The sequence below is a fragment of the Pristis pectinata genome, chromosome 22 (genome assembly GCF_009764475.1).
Source record: "Pristis pectinata isolate sPriPec2 chromosome 22, sPriPec2.1.pri, whole genome shotgun sequence".
In the NCBI taxonomy this organism is placed as follows: Eukaryota; Metazoa; Chordata; class Chondrichthyes; order Rhinopristiformes; family Pristidae; genus Pristis; species Pristis pectinata.
This window is the reverse complement of record NC_067426.1, coordinates 34498464-34517980: the sequence shown is the minus strand read 5'-3', so window position 1 is coordinate 34517980 and position 19517 is coordinate 34498464. Positions and strand designations below refer to the sequence as shown.

Sequence of the window (19517 nt, the reverse complement as noted above, 5' to 3'; positions counted from 1 at the left end):
GGCATGGAGTTCCACGTGAAGGAGTATCAGACAATGGTCCACAATTTTTGAGCTGTGAATTTGAATCCTTTGCTAATGTTTGGCGGTTTCAACATACAGTATAGCCTCATGCCCACATCACCCAAAATCTAATGGCCTAGCAGAGAGTGCAATTAAGGTGGTGAAGGGCCTCATGAAGAAAGCGCAAGATGGACGAGAGGATTTCCACAGAAGTCTAATGCTTTACAGAAGTGCACCACTGCAGAACGGTCTTTCACCAGCCCAAATGCTGATGGCTCGATGCATATGCACTAACCTTCCAATATATGAAAACCTGTTGACACCTGAAGGAGCACACAAGGTCAAACAGGCTAAAGAGGAAGGGAAAGAAAAACAGAAACAGAATCACGACAAGACAGCGAAAAGCCTACCAGTCTTGAAGCCTGGGGATCAAGTGCGAATCTGAGATCATGATTCTGGCACATGGTCCATGCAAACCTGTACTACATCAATGCACTTTGTACTAGCTCAGTGTAACTGCACCTGTACAATTGGTTTGTAAGACAAGCTTTTCACTGTACCTTGGTACAAGTGACAATTATAAACCAATACCATGCTGTACCTATGATGAATAAAGCCCTGGGATGTGCTCCCAGATGGAGCCGGGAGAGGGCTTTGGGGGTATTACCTCCCGGGATGGGTGGGTTAAGGTGTCTCGCTCCACACCCTCATTATCTGGTGCTGACTGTACAAACCGCTGATGTGGACACTGAGGCCAGTGACCGTTCTCTGAGTATTGGCTGGCAGCAGAATGTGCTCCACCCCCTCAGATCCTTCCTGCAATTGGCTGTGACTGAGTTCAGCAGAATATAAACTGCAGCAGTTTGTGCCCAGGGTGTTAGATCCACCTGAGGTGAGGCTGGCTTGTTGCAGACGGATCACAGTGAGTAGCAGAGGGACTATCTGTGTGTTACTGACACACATGACTGGGTGGTGGTTCTGATTTTAAACAGAATTGAACTGGGGATTTAAATTAAATTTTTTAAATTTTTTTAAAATGTAAATTTTATTTTCAGCGTGGTAACAGTCCTTCTGGCCCAACGAGTCCGCGCCGCCCATTTTAAACCCAAATTAACCTACCCGTATGTCTTTTTGCAATGTGGGAGGAAACCGGAGCACCTGGAGGAAACCCAGGCAGACACGGGAGAACGGACAAACTCCTTACAGACAGCGACGGGAATTGAACCCCGATCGCTGGTGCTGTAATAGCATCGCACTAACCGCTATGCTACCGTGCGTGTAAAACAAATTCTTTGTTTTAACAGGCTGGAGACAGGATGAACCCCTTCATTCCAAGTATGCTTGTGATCTGCATTTACCTGGCAGGATCTGACAGTGTAGGTATGTTCTTGTTCTGATATAAAATGTCACTGCGTGCAAACATCATCCAATGTTCATCGTAGCACAGTGGTACTGGGGACCATGCAGGGCGGCAGGATCCCAGATTCCATTCCCGGTCTGGGCCAAGGCAGCTGACCTCACCTTGTGGTCCTCAGACTCACCATCAGGAAGATCCCAGGTTCTACCCCAGCCTGTTGGATACTACAGAATGGGACACACACATTTAAGGACCTTGGTGGGTGCGAACCAGTGTTGAGGATGAACTCATTCAGTGCACCATACTGTATGCAAAATGGTAACGACAGTGAATTATCAACTCACAAAGTCTGTTGTTCTTCAATGCACTGGAATCATTGGGAACTTTTTAAAGTCATTTCCCATGGTGAAGAATGTCTGGTTTTAGCTGTTTAGGAAGGTGAGAACAAGAAGAGGTGACAGTTCAGGTGATACTGGGACAAGATGTGTTGTATTTTGGTCAAACCATGAATCGATCACTGGATTGTCTTCAAAAGTTCTCCTGGTCTGGAAATTGTTCCTTCAGGTTGGTAAATGGTGCTTGTTGTTCTGTTGGTGACGGGAATGAGGGATAGAACATAGAACAGTACAGCACAGTAACAGGCCCTTCAGCCCACCATGTCTGTGCTGACCATGATGTGTCTGTAAACTGATCCCGTCTGCCTGCATATGGCATGTAGCCCTCTATTCCCTGCCAGTTCATGTGTCTGTCTGAATGCCTCTGAAACATTGCTACCTTATCTGTTTGCACTACCTCCCCTCGCAGTGCATTCCAGGCACCTAACACTCTGTATAAAAGGAAAACTTGCCTCACAAATCTTCTTTAAGCTTTCTCCCTCTTACCTTCAACCTCTGCCCTCTGTCATTTCATATTTCCACCTGTCTGATTGGATGTTCTGAAAGGACGACCATCCTGGGGTGTTACTGATCTGGACGTCCACAAGTCATGAGTTAATCTCTCTCATGGCAGACTGTCAGCTGAGGTCAAAGCTCATGGAATTGGAGGGAATTTATTGCTCTGGTGTGGAAACTGGCCGCATGGCAGGAACTGAGAGTGGGGATAATGAGCAGGAGTTCTTCATCAACGGGAGGTGACGAGTGGTGTCCTGCAAGGATTATATTGGGGCTGTAACTATTCAGTGCATTTGTTGACAACACCGCTGATGGGAGAGAAGGACAAATGGCCCAGTTTGCCAAGGACACAGGGTAGGTGGCACTGTATGCAGTCTGCAGAGCATTGCCAAAAGTACTGGATGTAATGAGGACACAGGTTGCACTCTGGGTGGGAACCTCAATGTCCATTACCCAAAGCGGCACCGAGTGCCTCCGCCACTTGGAAGGAGAAGGGCCGTCGATGCACGAGAGCGCCATCAGCTCCAAGACCCACCGACACCCTCCTTTTGTGCTGCTTTCTCATCACTGGGTCAGAGTCATGGAATTGTTCATTCCCCAGAGGAAGGTGTTCCATAACGCTGACTGCAGAAGACCAACTGCCCCTCGTCCTGGGAGATCTTACCTCTATTCTAAATTCAGCTCCCTATTGTACTGTCAGGTGGAATCGCCTCCACTGATACTTCTGATGCTGCAATCCACACCCAGACCGCCCGCTGCAAAAAGAACTGCTGGAACACCTTCCATCTTCCATCCCAGGGTATCAAAGGAAATTGGGGAGAACATTCCCAGTGTCTGAACTATCATCTTCAAAACTTCCCTTCAGCTGGTTCTCCTTTTGGTTGTCCAGGGAATTCTAGCCTTCAATTTGTGACCTTCCTCTCTGATGGGAACCGACCCAGACAGCAGCTGAAACATCTCCATCTTGAAGGCCTCCTATTGTTAAGTCATGGTTTTGCCTGCCAGCTTGTGCTAGACACACCCCATTGAAATGGATCCTTGTCCATGTCCGGTGAAGGGGGAGTCCGGCACATTGTCTGTCGACTGGGATTCATCAAGTGCCACTATGTCAGTCTGTTGCATGACCCGTCTGTGGGACTGATCTCATAGTGAATTCCCCAGTTCCCAGGTGTTTGTGAGGAGCACTTTGCAAGGTCAACAGTGCTGGGAGCAACTTTTTTGTGTATGAATTTCAGGTCTATTCTGGGTGGTCCATCCGGTTTTATTGTTTTCTGGTTCATCGCAGCATTTAGGTAAAATGTAGAGACTTGCTGGGCCATTTTGATGTCTATTTCTGCCTTGTAGTGGTCTATATCCTGTTGTTCAGCTATTCTAAAACTGAGAACTCGATGATCACTGTTTCCAAGGTTTTCCCTGAATGCTACCTGCTCCACTGGTTCTGGCTCATCTCCCAGAATCCTGTCCCGTTGTTGGAGGGATTTGTGTATTTGACCTGCACTCCGAATCTGGTTTTCACTTGGGGCCCAGTCGCCCCTTAATTACAACTCAGATCAGACAACACACAAAGAAAATCTCATACAGCAGTGGTGAGTTCCTCCAAGTCAGTTAAACCTGGCCTGTTACAGTGTACACTGGGGAGCACTTTGAGTGAGAGTTCAAAGATTTTCCACCGACACATAAATCTTCCAGCAATGTATAGTGTTTGTCTTACAATAGTTGCATGTGGACTTCACAATTATCTATCAGTAACCCACTTTTCTTTGCAGTATTTGATCTTTGTTTTATCTCTGCAGGAGTTGCCTCAAACTGTCTGCCTTCATTTGCCATGAAATTCTCCCGAGCACTCTTCACAAACTCCTCCCACTCTGAGTAAAAAGACCAAAATCTAACTCTTCATGTTTTACAGGCCTGGAGGGGAAGTCAGTGATATTTCCAACCGCAACAGCCAACAGCTATGTCAGACTTTACTCGTCGCCTTTCTCCAGTTTGACTGCCTTTACCATCTGCTTCTGGGCAGCTTCTGAAGCAGCCCGCGATTACAGTTTGTTCTCCTATGCAACGTCCAGATCCTACAATGAACTACTGATTTGGCAAACATCGAGTGGAGGAGTCTCCTTGTATTTAAATTATTTTGTAGTGGAGTTTTCCCTCCCAAAAATGGATGCCTTGCTGAGACACATCTGCATAACCTGGGAATCTTCAGGGGGTTCAGCAACAGCCTGGGTAAATGGACAGCGCAGCTTACAGAAGTTTGGTGGGAAGGGTCGGGTTGTGAAAGGTTCTGGTCAGTTTATCATTGGTCAGGAGCAGGACAGCGTTGGGGGAGGTTTTAGCAAAAGTCAGTCCTTTGTTGGGGAGATGAGTGACGTTAACATGTGGGATTATGTTCTAACACCCGGTGAGATCAATATCGTAAGTCGGCGTTGTTCCAGGGCTGGGGGGAACATCATCAACTGGGAAACAGCAAAATATGTGTCAGGTGGGATCACGAAAATTGAAGATAATAACAATTGTACATTTTAAAATGATTTGGTTACAAAAAAGATTAAAATGTGCGCAGGGGACACAGTCTCCCCAAACTGCTTTTGCTGGCTATGGCCTTTCACTGTGACCTTTCCTCTCTGAACCAGATCAACAGTAGAAGTAGTGAAGTTAATTCGAGAATAAAGAGCTGCTTACCTCTGGATAAGGGACAACTCACTGAGTCCTCTCAGTTTCTCATCACCCTCATTGACTGGGGAATGGCTTCAGACTCAGGACACAAGAGTCTTGGCCATTCTCTGTCACACGTTGGGAGATGGACAGGGAGCAGGGAACTCTGATGGATGTCTACAGGGATCAGCAGGGTGTAAACCCCAGGGTACTGCCCCTCACACTGAGCCTGACTGAACCCCAGAAATGACACCAACTGCTCAGGGCAGACAAGTCCTCCCTCCTTAACCAGACACCTCTCCTCATCCATTCTGCTGGAACCCTTCCTCAAATCCCACCAGGAACAGTTCAGCATCCCAGTTAAAAGGTGCACCAGCACGGAGCGGTGTCAGGGACATTTGGTACCATCTCTCTGACACACACATGCAGACAATAAAGTGTCAGGGGCACGGGTGTGATGGTGATGGGCAGACATGGACTGTGGGAAAGTCCCTGTGGTGGAAGCTGATCCTGCTCTTGACTTAGATTGTGCTGATTGGAACTATTACTGCCTCTCTCTGTATTACCCTCTTGATGTCACATTGTTTGTTATCCTCCCTTTGGAAAGCTCACAATATGTACTGTGCCTCGAGCGACTGTGATTGAACGGTAACATTGCAGTTTTATCAGCTTAGTAAATTAGCACCAAAACAATAAGGATCTTGTGTGTGTAATTACCGTGTGTGTGCCTGTGTGTGGTCTTCAGTTAAAACTCAGTGTACTCTCAGTTCCCATCGTTAAATCGACTCATGACACAGAGCAGCGTAGAGTTTAGCTGCTGACAACATGTTACCTTTGGACTGAGTGTCAATGAAACACCCGGGAAGCCTTGGGGAACTGAGTAGAACTCCACTGGGGGGTGTCGTGTGTGGAACGATGCTGGTCATCTGGGGTCATTATCAACCAGTAATCTCAGCACCAAGACACATCTTGATGTTCTGTGGCATTCCCATTGCTGACTTCTCCAAATCCACATGCCGGGGTCCGCACTAACCAGAAACTTAGAGTTATAGAGTAGTACAGCACAGAAACAGGTCCTTCAGCCCATCTAGTCCATGCTGCCTGATCTTCTGCCTAGTCTCATCTACCTGCACCCAGACCATATCCCTCCAAACCCCCCCCATCCATGTACCTATCCAAACCTCTCTTAAATGTTACAGCTGAATCCGCATCTACCACTTCTGCTGGCAGCTCGGTCCGCACTGTCACCGCCCTCTGAGTGAAGAAGTTTCCCCTCAGAATCCCCTTGTATATTTAACCTTTCACCCTAAACCTATGACCTTTAGTTCTAGTCTCACCCAGCCTTAGGGGAAAAAGCCTGCGTGCACTCACCCGATCTATTCCCCTCATAATTTTGTACACCTCCGTAAGATCTCCCCTCATTCACCTGCGCTCCAGGGAATAAAGTCCTAAACTATTCAACCTTTCCCTATAATCCAGGTCCGCAAATCCCGACAACATCCGTGTAAATTTTCTCTGCACTCTTTCAAGCTCATTGATATCTTTCCTGTAGGTAGGTGACCAGAACTGCACACAATACTCCAAATTCAGCCTCACGAATGTCTTGTACAACTTCAACATAACATCCCAACTCCTGTACTCAGTGCCCTGATTTGTGAAGGCCAAAGTACCAAAAGCTTGCTTTACGACCCTATCTACCTGTGACGCCACTTTCAAGGAACTATGAACCTATATTCCCAGGTCCCCCTGTTCTACTGCACACCTCAGTGCCCTACCATTCACTGTGTGAGTCTTACCCTGGTTTGTCCTCCCGAAGTGCATCACCTCACACTTGTCTGCATTAAACTCCATCTGCCATTTTTCAGCCCATTTTCCCAGTTGGTCAAGATCACGCTGCAAGCTTTGATAGCCTTCCTCACTGTCCACTACGCCCCCAATCTTGGTGTCATCGGCAAATTTGCTGATCCAGTTTACCACATAATCATATCAATCATTAATATAGATGATAAACAACAACAGACCCAGCACCGATCCCTGTGACACACCACTGGTCAGAGGCCCCTAGTCAGAGAGATAACCATCTACTACCACTCTCTGGCTTCTCCTGCTAAGTCAATGTTGAATCCAGTTGGCTACATCATCCTGAATGCCAAGCGACTTAACTTTCTGGACCAGCCTCCCATGCAGGACTTTGTCAAAGGTTTTGTTAAAGTCCATGTGGACAACGTTCACCATCTTTCCTTCATCAACCTTCTTGGTAACCTCCTCAAAGAACTCTGTAAGATTGGCTGGACGTGACCTACTGTATTGTGGAGGGTTGTAGCTGTCACATGATAGCACTGCCCCCTACCTGGTCAGACGACAGCACTGCCCCCGATTTGGTCCTGCCCCACCCATCGGTGCACACCTGACCATTGGCCTTTGTGATCCTTGCTGGCACTGGGCTATTGGCCTTTGTAAATTACCTGGACTGGACCACCCAGCCCTCCAGCACTATAAAGAGTGCCACATGTGCTTGGCTCTCTCTCTTTGTCTGCTTTGAGGGATCACCCTGTTTCGCGCCAGGCCGAGCACTGTGAAACGACGCTGGAGAAATTGTTGGTGAGATGTGCACTGTTTAAAGGGTTGGGAGCATTTTAGTTAGCGTCCCTGATAGCACAGAGCCATGCCTGCACTGAGTCAAGGGGTGGCAAGCATCGTATCGTTTTTCCTTGATTGTATGTACCTCGTCTGGTGTGTGTATTTTGCCCCGTTGAGATTTTCCCACACTCGCTATAAACCACGTGTGTGTGTGTTATTCCCTTTACCGTTTTCCCTTGTTTGTCTTTTGTAAATTAATTATTTCCTGCCAGACTGCGTTCAGAGTCCTTGCCTTCTGAGACCCTGAATCTGTTTCACAACATTTGATGCTGCGAGCAGGGTCTCAAAGGTCTTGGCTGAACACAGACGAGGGGTGGGATGCTCTGGAACAGGGTCAACAAAGCCAGTGCAGGCACCGAGGACAGGATTCCCGGGAGGACCGACGAGAGTGAGGGATTTGGGAGCTTGGCCAGCATGCTGGCGGACCACAGTAAACCAGTGGACTGGGCCGAGCAGTTAGACCCCCGTGGTGAGAAAATGGGGCACCATGTGGTCTCCGTCCTCAAGAGGTCGGGGTTCCCCAAGGCCAAAGGGAGTCAAAGGTGTGCCTTCCGGCTGTTTGTGTCCCTCCTGAGACGCCAGGTCAGGATCACTGGCCAGATACGGGTTATGTGTCTCCAAAAAGACAAGGAGATAGAGGTGCTCCAGCAGTGCTGCTGTACACTGCAGGAGGCAGTTCAGGCTGCCCAGACCCGAGCCAATGACCTCTAGCTGATAGGTACCGAGGTCACCTGCAGGCTGATCCAAATGCAGCAGGCGCAGGCAGCCCGCCAGTCTGGCTGGCAGCTGGATCCGCTCAAAATTCGAGCCCTGGTCCAGCACGGCGACAAGCTGGACACATGGCTGGGGGATGGGGATATATGGATGGATACTGATGAGGAGGGGCTGCCCGAGGAGCCTGGGTCCCATCACACCCGCCCTCCCCCCTACCCACCCGAACCCCTGCATGCTCGACCCATCACCACATGGTCCCAGGTCCGCCACAGAAGGGAGGGGAGTGAGGATGAGGACCCCGCAGGGGAAAGTGCCCATGGTCCCTCCAAGATTACAGAGTCCGGGGATTTCTCAGCCAAGGATCTGACCCATCTGGCGGATCCGTACTGCCAGTGGCCGGGCGAGCACCTGGCCACATGGCTGCTCCGACTGTGGGATGAGGGAGCCCCCAACATGAGTCTCTCTCAGCAGGAAGTGAGCGCCCTGGGGAGCCTGTCCGACCAACAGAGTGTCAACAATGCCCTGTGGGATTGGGGACAGCACTACCCTGTGGGATCGGGTAGTGACCGTCATGAGGGTCCAGTACCCTACCCTTCTCGAGTGGGATTTATAGGGGTGCCCGCAACGGAGCATGGTCAGTGAGGCACCAGGGTCATTAGTGGGCGCGGGTGACGGGCATCTATGAGAGGGCCAGCGATCGCTAGTTGTTAGTAAACACCAGGGTGACCAGCACGCTAGCGGGATACCTGGTCACCACCGCACTCCCCAATTTGAGGCCAGTGGTCCTGCCCCTCATGGGACCAGCTAATGGGAAGACTGTGTGGGATGCCATCACCCTCCTGGAAGGGCTAGAGTACTTGCAGCGGGGCAAGCCCACCCGGGTCCGTAGGGCAAATACAAGGGCTGGAGACACAACCCCTCGTTTTACGTACAAACAGCTATACCTGGACCTGCTGCATTCAGGGGTGGACCACGCCAGCATAGATGGGATCCCAACCTCTGCCATTTACGTGCTCTGGAGAGAGCTCTGCGGGGGGACATCTGGCCAGGGGAAAACACAACAACCCCGGGATCAAGCCCAAAAGCGGGGGCACCCCCAACCTCCGAACCACGCGGGCTGCCCCGCCAACACTGCCTCTGCCCCTCCCCCACTCGAAACAGTCTCTCCTGCCCTCAAGGCTGAGCTCTGGGACCTGCTGAGACAGGAGATGGCCCATCTCTGCCATCAGGAACCTTCACCCACAGGGTGACAGACCTCCACCCCCTCCCACAGGATGAAGGCCAGGGGTCTCAACGCATTTGTTCCACTGCCCTCTCCTGCCCGGGAGACCTGTGGCCACATATACCCGTCGCTGTACATCGGGGAAGGGGAAACATAGAGGTGGATGGCACTCGTCGACATGCGTGCTCAATACACCACCATCCCGGGTGACCCTGCCGGGTGGAAAGGAACACAGCTGCAAATAGAGGGGTTGGGGGTTCCCTTTTACCTGCGAGGGAAGTCACGATCCACATGGTCATCGGGAATCAACCTCCTCGACCCGTATCAGCATTGATAGTGGCTTCGCCTGAGTGCATCCTAGGAATCAATGTTTTAAAGGGACAGTCCCTCCATACTAACCAGGGCAAGTTTACGTTCGGGGTCGCACAGGCTACAGTTGTAGTTGGGGCAGCCAAATGGGAACAAGTTGTTGTTCCCCCCACCGCCCCCCCACCCCCCCGAAGGTCGTCTGTAGCCGACAGTACAGAGTGCTGGGAGGACATCAAGATATCACTGAGGCCGTCCAATCCCTACTGCGGGAGGGTGTCATTAGACCCGCAGCCTCTCCCTTCAACAGTCCCGTCTGGCCCGTCCACAAAAGGAATCGGACGTAGTGCATGACGGTGGACTACAGACACCTCAACAATTCTGCCCCCCCTCTTGCTGTTGCTGTGCCCGACATCATCACCCTAGTGGACGACATTGCAGGGCGCCCGGACAAGCCTTGATATGCAGTGGTGGATTTAGATATTCATAGCCCCACTATCTGCCATGGTTTAATCTTCCGTAAGAAAGTCACGTTCTTATGGGTCCCAAACGACAGGCTGCTTTTGAAACAGCAAAGCAAACTGTTGAACAAGCACTGCCACTTGCTCCCAGCCAGACAGGTGTCCCTTTTGAGTTACAGGTCTCGGCCAGTGAGACGTTCGCCAAATGGAGCCCTCTGGCAGAAGATCCAAGGGCACAGAGTCCTGCTTGGTTTCTGGACCAAATCTCTGCCCGAAGCTCTGCCACTTACGGCGATCCCACTGGATGATGTTCAGATGAACTGTTTGCATAGACATTTCACTCCTGTGGGTTTTGGCATATTGTTTGGGGGTGCCCCAAATGGCAGTCCCCCACCACTCCCCTCACCACTACATAACATCTCTTCCAACGATCCCCGATGGGGTGGGTGTTTCAGGAACTGGTATTTCCCTCCCTACAACTTGACCTCCAGCCGAGTCCCGACTCTCAGGGTCATTCCACAGCCGGTGAGCAGACCTAAGGAATGCTGGTGCAGGGTCCCGAATGAGCACGGTTCCACCCTTTCAGTCGGTCACAGCGACTGCAAGTGAGACTGGTATCCGGGTGCCCCAGTGATCACTACCAATGGTGCCACTAAGCTGGGGCTCCCTGGACTTTGAATGGGGCCCACTGGATTTGCAGCCAACGTGCCTACCCGTGGCTCCCCACGAGCTGGTACGGTTGCTGCTTTCCAGTATTTGTGGTGCCCTACGTCCACGCCCTAGACGACCTCGGGGAGCACCCGGCGTACAGCGGACACTGGGACAAGAGGGCCGTTACAGAGATGGAGACGTTTTGGATGATAGCATTTCCCACATATAGCACACCTCAATTGTCCCGTGAGGTCATCCAGGTGACCAGCGTGCTCGAGACGCTGGCCAACGAAACAGCAGTGGCACTGCAACATACCGAAGACACCCTGACGCGGACAGCGGCAGAGCTGACGGCCGTCAGGATGATCGCCCTGTAGAATTGAATGGCCCTGGATTACCTACTCGCTGCGGATGGTGGTACCTGTGCGGTGATCGGTAACGAATGCTGCACATTTATCCCTGAGTCAAGGAACATCACCCACTTGACCGCTCACATTCGGGACTCGGTGGCTAAAATTCAAAAAGCGAGGGACCAGCTCCTCCAGTACGACACCTCATGGGGAAACTGGTGGCTGTTTGGGTCTCTGGGGGGATGGTGGGCAACTGTCATGCACTGGGTGACTGCTCTCACTCTCGTTATTGTTGTCTGTATATTATGTTGTGCTTGCCAGATTATCAAGAGCACATCTGCCTTTCATTAGTGCTGTATATTAACCTTAAGCTTTAAGTTTAGAAATAGTTGTTACCATGATTTATCAATCTGTTAAGGGTAAGACTTCTATTACGATATATGGGTGTTCTTTTCACTGTATTCCATGTAATGATTGGCAGTGGTGTGACTTCCGAGGGGTGGATTGTATCGTGGAAGGTCGTGGCTGTCACATGACAGCACTGTCCACTACCTGGTCAGAAGACACACCACTGCCCCCTACCTGGCCGGATGACACCACTGCCAATCAAGGTTTGGCCCTGCGCCACCCATCAGTCCACACCTGACCATTGGCCTTTGTAATCGATTAGTCCTTGCTGGCACTGGGCCATTGGCCTTTGTAAATTACCTGGGCTGGACCCCCCCCCCCCCAGCCCTCCAGCACTATAAAGAATGCCACATGTGCTCGGCTCTCTCGCTTTGTCTACTTCAAGGGATGACCCTGCTTCACTCCAGGCCGAGTACTGTGAAACGATGCTGGAGAAATCATTGGTGAGGTGTGCACTGTTTAAAGGGTTGGGAGCATTTTAGTTAGTGTCCCTGATAGCACAGAGCTGTGCCTGCCCTGAGTCAAGGGGTGGCAGGTATTGTATTGCTTTTCCTTGATTGTATGTACCTAGTCTGTTGTGTGTGTGTGTGTGTGTGTGTGTGTGTGTGTGTGTGTGTGTGTGTGTGTGTGTGTGTGTGTGTGTGTATTTTACCCCATTGTGATTTTCCCACACTCGCTATAAACCGTGTGTGATTGTGTTATTCCTGTTACCATTTTCCCTTATTTGTCTTTTGTAAATAAGTCATTTTCTGCCAGACTGTGTTCAGAGTCTTTGCCTTCTGAGACCCTGAATCTGTTTCACAACACCTACCGTGCATAAAGCCACGTTGACTATCTCTAATCCCCTGTCTATCCAAATATTATTTATCCTGTCCCTTAGAATGCCTCCCAATAATTACCCATGACTGATGTCAGGCTCACTGGCCTATAATTTCCCATCTTATTCTTAGCACCTTTCTTAAACAACAGAATAACATTAGCTATCCTCCAATCCTCTGGAACCTCACCTGTGGCTAAGGACATTTTAAATATCTCTGCCAGAACCCCTGCAATTTCTGCACTAGCCTCCACAAGGTCTGAGGGGACAGATTGTCAGGCTCTGGGGATTTATCCACTTTAATTCGCCTCAAGACAGCCAGCACCTCCTTTTCCATAATCCAGATGTGGTCCATGACCTCACTACTCTTTTGCCTCAGTTCTATAGTCTCTATGTCTGTCTCCAGAGTAAATAAGGATGCAAAAGATTCATTTACAATCTCCCCCATCTCTTTCAGCCCCATGCATTAATGACCACGCTGATCTTCAAGAGGACCAATTTTGTCCCTTGCTACCTTTTGCTCTTATCTATAGAAACCCTTTGGATTCTCTTTCACCCTGTCTGGCAGAGCAACCTCATGTCTTTGTTTTGCCCTCCTGATTTCTCTCTTAAGTGTTCTCTTGCATTTCTTATACTCCTCAAGTGCCTCATTTGATCCTAACTGCCTATGCCTGATGTGTGCCACCTTCTTTTTGTTTACCACAGCCTCAATAACCAAGGCTCCCTAAACCTGCTAACCCTGCCTTTTATTCTAACAGGAACATACAGTTTCTGAACTCTCGATATTTCACTTTTGAAAGCCTCCCACTTACCAAGCATTCCTTTGCCGGAAAACAACCTGTCCCAATCCACACCTGCTGGATCCCTTCTGATGCCATCAAAATTGGCCTTCCTCCAATTTAGAACCTCAACCCAAGGATCAGTCAGATCCTTCTCCATAATTATCTTGAAACTAATGGAATTATGATCACTAGTTCCAAAGTGTTCCCCTGCACACTTCTGTCACCTGTCCTGTTTCGTTCCCTAAGAGGAGCTCTCTCTCTCTAGTTGGGACCTTATATATTGATTAAGGAAACTTTCCTTAACACAATTGACAAGCTTGATTCCATCCAATCCCTTTGCAGTATGGGAGTCCCAGTCAATATGTGGAAAGTTAAATCATCAACTATCACAACCTTATTTTCCTCACATTACAACCTTATTTTTCTTGCAACTGATCTCAACTGGCCTCAGAAATCATGTGGGGATCTTCATCAAGGGGAGCCTCACGGCCTGTGGCAGTGTGCTGGAGTACGGACACTTGTCTGGGTGAGAACAGCTCAGACATCACCCAAGAAGATGGAGATAAAAGCAGCCCCTTGGTTGCACCCCATCCACCACATTAAACATTCACTCCACACACCACCCCCGCCCCTGCACAAAGGTCAGGCCCCCCCCCCCACCAAATCAAACTGTCAGACCCTCCCCTGCCGTCACAGTCGGGTTCTTCCACTCCCCCCCCCCCCAATGTCAGACTCTACTGTTAGTTTCACACCAGGGGAACAACACTGGCTCAATGAGGGCTGCAGAGGGACGTGCCGGGAGCAGCACTGGGCTTACCTGGAAGTGAGATGTCAACCCGGTGATCCTGCAACACACGATTACAGGAATGCTCAACATCAAACGCAGCTTGTCACAGACTCACAAAGTGATCCCTGAACCAACACATCACCTCACCCGAATACCACAGCTGTCATGAATGGCAGTGGGCAGTTCAACAGGATTTCCTCTCCAGCTTCCAACAGGTCAGAAGGTCATCACTGACACCAGGTTCCCCATGACAGGAAGTTCAGTCGACCTTTTGCTCCTCCTTCGTTCACAGTGAGATATTCATTCCTCTTGAAAGACAGTGTGTGTTGGGGCTGTGTCAATCACACTTCATGGTGAGCTTGTTTTATTTGAAGGAAGGAATGCTCAGGCCAAACTTTACCAGCTTGGAAGGGAACTGCAAACAGGAAAGATCCCGTGTCCACATGGGAACAGAATCCTCCAAAGGATCAGTGGAGAAGTGGTGTTCAATGTCAGAGTTAAAGGGAAGCAGGTGTGAACAGTATTTTTGGTTAAGGAGAAACATCTTGTTTAATGAAATAGCAAAATTGCATTTACAGTATCTAGTATGTGAAAGTACAATGAACTAACGTAGGATGGAAGTTATAAAGGAATATCGATTCCCTTCTGACACAATTTTATATAATCTGCTTGAGTTCAGGTTGAACTTTACTGAAAGCACAACTGTGTCTGTAAAGAAGAGGAAGGAGTTCCTCAGGGCAGTGTCCTGGGCCCAACCACCTTCAGCTGCTTCATCAATGATCTTCCCCCCCAGCATAAGGTCAGAGGTGGGGATGTTGATGTAACCTTCAGTGCCATTCACATCTCGTCAGCCAGATCCACAGGGAGATGCTCCAGCATCCCTTGCTAGACCCTCATTGCTGAGTTAGATCTGACCCATTCCCCTGGGAACAAACTAACCAAGGCTCACAACAGCACAGCTCAGTGTTCATTGAAGGGTTTCTTGTCCTGCAACACCCCACCAACAGCAGGACGCACAAATTCCCGCAACGGTCCCTTGAACATTAAAGAAAAGTCACGAGCACAATTCTTGTTAATCTTGTGGGAGCTGAAACATCATTGTCTCGCAGCAAGGTGTGTCTCTGTATGTACAGGGGATCAACTGTGTCTGCACTTCCCTCACAAGTGAGACTTGTCTGTAAAGGAACCTTTCCAAAATCAGAAGCCATGTCCCGACACTGAGTGATGCGACCCAGTCATTGGTAAATGGTGCTTGTTGTTGTGTTGGTGACAGGAGTGAGGGCTGGAAACCTGGGAGTTATGGAGTAATTAGTCTACAATCTATCTGGGAATTGTAGATTTGTAAATAGTCGGTCATGGCTGATGAACCTGATCGGATATTTTGAAAGGACGACCATCCTGGGGTGTTACTGATCTGGACGTCCACAAGTCATGAGTTAATCTCCCTCATGACAGACTGTCGGCTGAGGTCAAAGCTCATGGAATTGGAGGGAAGTTATTGCCCTGGTGTGGAAACTGGCCGCGTGGCAGGAACTGAGAGTAAGGATAATGAGCAGGAGTTCTTCATCAACGGGAGGTGACGAGTGGTGTCCTGCTGTAACTATTCACTGCCTTTGTTGACAACACAGCTGATGGGAGAGAAGGACAAATGGCCCAGTTTGCCAAGGACACAGGGTCAGTGGCATTTACAAAAGTGAAAGGTCTGTTTCTGAAAGCACGTAGCTCTTGAAATGAAACAGATGAACTGAGAGCAGAAATAGAAGTGTGAGCATACAGCCATTCCAGAGGTCATTACAAGACAGCATGGATTTGGTTTGGGAAAAGTTGTCCGTCATGAGGAGATCACAGAGAGCTGTCGGCAGAGCTGGCACGTTCTGGAGCCAACACACAGCAGGTTTCACTCAAACTGATATTGTGCAGTGGTACAGGATTAATTAATGAACTCATCCTGGAGGCTTTACTCGACAGCAGCAATTAAAATGTTGCTTTTAGTCTGAGGGTGAGAAGAATGTGACCCCTCTGTGACCTTGTGCATTCCCTCTGGATGCTCCAGGTTGCTCCCACATCCCGAGGTCATGCAGATTGGTTAATTGGGCACTGTAAGTTATCTCTTGATGTAGATTGATGGGGAAACGATCAAAGTGGGTTTCATGGGCATGTGTGAGAGAGACAATGAATTTTGGGGGTACGGGAAGTAGGGAGAGAGGGAATAGGATGGATGGGATTGCTCCCCTGGGAGCTGGCATGGACACCATGGGCTGAATGGCCTCCTTCTGGCTTGTGATGAGTGTGAGAGACAAGAAACCTCCAGAAATAGGTGTAACTGAGGAATCGGAAGGAAGGAAGGATCTCAGGAAAATTACAGTCAGCAGGAAAGTGGGACTGAAGCAGTTGTCAGGGCCGTGGGAGTAAATGGGTCTTCTCCACTTGGCAAGGTGTACTGTTGTGCCTGTAAACTCAGTCACTAGAGAGACACTGAAGCTGGTGATATAAAAGTCTTTATTCTTCAGAACAAATTCATTTTTTTTGAAAAATAAACTTTATTTCTAATAAAAAGTATACACAGAGGAAGAAACTGCAAAAACTTTCACATTCATGGCTGTTACATTCAGCACTGTAAACTTTTTTTATAAAGAAAAACAGAAACAAACAGAGCACCATGCCACTCATGTGACCCTCTGGAGTGATGTGTCCTTTTCACTGTTCAAGGGGCTTCCCCACCCAACTCTGTCCCTCCACGTGTGGTAGCGGAAGGAGCTTAGACTATGGTCCTTCCCCACAGAGCTTTGCCATTGGTTGCACCGAGCTTCAGTGCGTCCCCTGGACTGTGTCAGTCCGCAACGTTCACTTACGGACATCTCGACAAACAGCCCTTCTCCTGGAGACCCTCTCGGTTCAGTCTCCCAAACTCAAAGTACATCACATTTTTATACTCTTAAAATCAAAGGTAACAGCAGCTGATTTAATACAATTCACTAGCCACAATGGCATTGTTTACTTCAATCCTTTGAGTCTGCCAGTGCTTCCACTGAGTTACATATCTACAAGGGGAGACACCTCCAAACGTTCAAACACCTTTGCTACCAACTAATTCATACAGGCAGTCCATAGGCTTCTTGAGTACAGAGATCCCAAACACCCCGAACTAAGGTTGTGAGGGCTGACTCTCTGAGTGCACAAATATCCCAACTATTGATGCAGCAAATACGCCCGTAACCATGTCTGATGTGCTAAGTGACAATATCAGGCTGGTCTGTGAGATTCTTTGAACTTGGTCACAATGGTGCAAAATAACTTAGCCAGTGTTGCCTGGTTTGACGCAGTCCACTGTTGCATAGGAGAACGTCTCGTGGTCACTTCATTTTGCAAACCATATCTCTTGAGCAGCCAGCCCCCTGCTGTGGGCAAGCAGACTGTGCTCTTCAGACCGTACTGTTTGTTTACCAAGCTGTCCTTTCAAGTTCAAACTGACCACTGCTTGCAAATACTGAAGACTGGTTCTCATTTGCAATGATATCTGCTGTACTCACATAATTTCATAATTCATGAATTCCTAACAGGGATTGTGTTGGGTGAAAACCATGGAATTATTTATTTCCCAGAGGCAGGGGTTCCTTCACCACACAGACTGCAGCAGCTCAAACAGTGGGTTCACCAGCACCTGCTCCAGGGGGATGTGTGGACAATAAATCTGGTTTAGTCCAAGGGACCATGTCACAGAACGGTTACAGAACAGATAGAGGCCATTTGACCCATTGAGTACAGACCAGACCTGAACTTTCTTTCCTTTTAGCAGCTTTTCCTGCTCCCAATTTGCTCCAACAAACAGAGTTTCCACACAAATGCATCTGAAGTGTCTCCCTGAACCTGTCTTTCCCACTGTCATAGTGAACTGAGCCCCTAACTGCATGTCATCTACAACCCACTCCTCTGGTCTCACCCCTCTCCTCCTGGTCCTCACCTCCACCCACCAGCCTCCGCAGTCAAAGGACCATCTTTCCCAATTTCTGGCAGCTTCAACAAGACGCATGTCCCCTTGTCCTCAACTTGAAGAGGCCATTTCCTTAGTGACTCATGATTTATTCTTCTGTCCCCACAAGTCCTGACAGTCCTGATGCAGGGACTCGACCCAATCCATTGACTATCCATCTGCCTCCACAGATACAGCCTGACCCACTGAGTTACCCCAGCAGTTACTTCTTTTGCTCCAGATTCCAGCATCTGCAGCCTCTTGTGTGTCTACCTGGTGATGATTTGGAGCATTGAAAGATTCTTCACTCCAGCTGCAAAGACACTGAGCGCAAACCTTGCCACAGACCTTGGGATGGGTCACTCTTCCACAAAAACCTTTCTGCACTGACTGCTCATGAACATTCTGAGTGCAAGTGAGTCCTCCTGTAATTCCTTTATACCCTGCTCTATAAAAGCTCCAATGAGGACGATTGTTGCCTTTGTTGATGTGGCTGTCGGACTGCAGAAACAGAGGTGGTGGTGAAAGCTGCTGTTTGTTGGACAGTAATCAATACCACGGTGAGACGAGGTTCCACATCAGTAAGGATTACTATGAAGTCAAGACAACTTCACCAGGAAGCACAGTAACAAGCCAGCATGGTCGTCACGAACCAGACAGGGGCACAGTATGTAATAGTGACCCAAGCACGTGCTTGAAAGGGGAAAATTATTTTTAACCCTCACACTGTAGTCAACACTAAACATGAGCATCCAATGGAAAGTAACAACCAGCAACCCGACAGGAAAAGAATGACTCGTGTTCAGAGAGCAACATCTTCCAGATCACCCAACGAGATTTACAGACAATAAACGAGATTTAAAATGTTATCTCTGTTGTAAGGTAGAGGTTAATTTATGTCACGTGACCCATACAAGGCAGAGGGAGTGAGGGTCAGACTGTTGAGAGTTCTGATTGTAGTCCAACCTTGTATCTTTGGTTCGATTTTGGTCACAGAGACATTAGGGGAAGTTTCAAGTTTGGAGGCGATTCACCAAAGGATCATTGGAAGATCAGATGTTGTAATTATACAGAAAACAGTGTGGTGTGGGGTCACAGTGTTGTATCAACATGTAGGGGTGGGGGCAAGATCAATGAGTGAAGTACCACAGCTGGCAGTTCAATCAGTGGACGTGGTATCGCAGAGAAAGTAGGGATGGGCTGTTTTGAAGAGTGATGATTTATTGATCCTGGGCATAGCAGACCACAACATAATGGTGGGGTGACCACTGGGAGAACGTGTGTCCTCTCAAGAGTGGATGAAGAACAAATGCTGTTCCCCATTTTGCTCTTTCATTGGTATCTGGCTGATTGACTTGCTCTGACGTGGTCGCACTTCTCACTGAGAGAGTTGTCAGCTAACAGCATTAGAGGGAGCTCTCTCTCCATGTTAACTTGCTTCTACTGATATTTCACATGCCATGCTTTTATTAATTTAAAAAATAAACCTTATTCAATATCAAATGTATAT

The 19517-nt window shown here is 48.8% G+C and overlaps 1 protein-coding gene across 2 annotated transcripts in view; it reads left to right on the top strand.

Annotated features, from left to right (window-relative positions):
* Nucleotides 1-883: 883 nt before the first annotated feature.
* The window catches only part of LOC127581802 (mucosal pentraxin-like), an 81912-nt gene continuing 63278 nt past the window's right edge, over nt 884-19517 (top strand). Inside the window, exons 1-3 of one of the 2 annotated variants that reach the window (XM_052036517.1) lie at nt 884-922; nt 1305-1380; nt 4154-5595. In XM_052036517.1, coding sequence (XP_051892477.1) covers nt 1317-1380; nt 4154-4770 — 681 coding nt within the window. In that variant the 5' untranslated portion in view covers nt 884-922; nt 1305-1316 and the 3' untranslated portion in view covers nt 4771-5595. Of the gene's footprint in view, nt 923-1304; nt 1381-4153; nt 5596-19517 lie in introns of those variants that run through there. The other variant, XM_052036515.1, reaches the window with a different exon arrangement.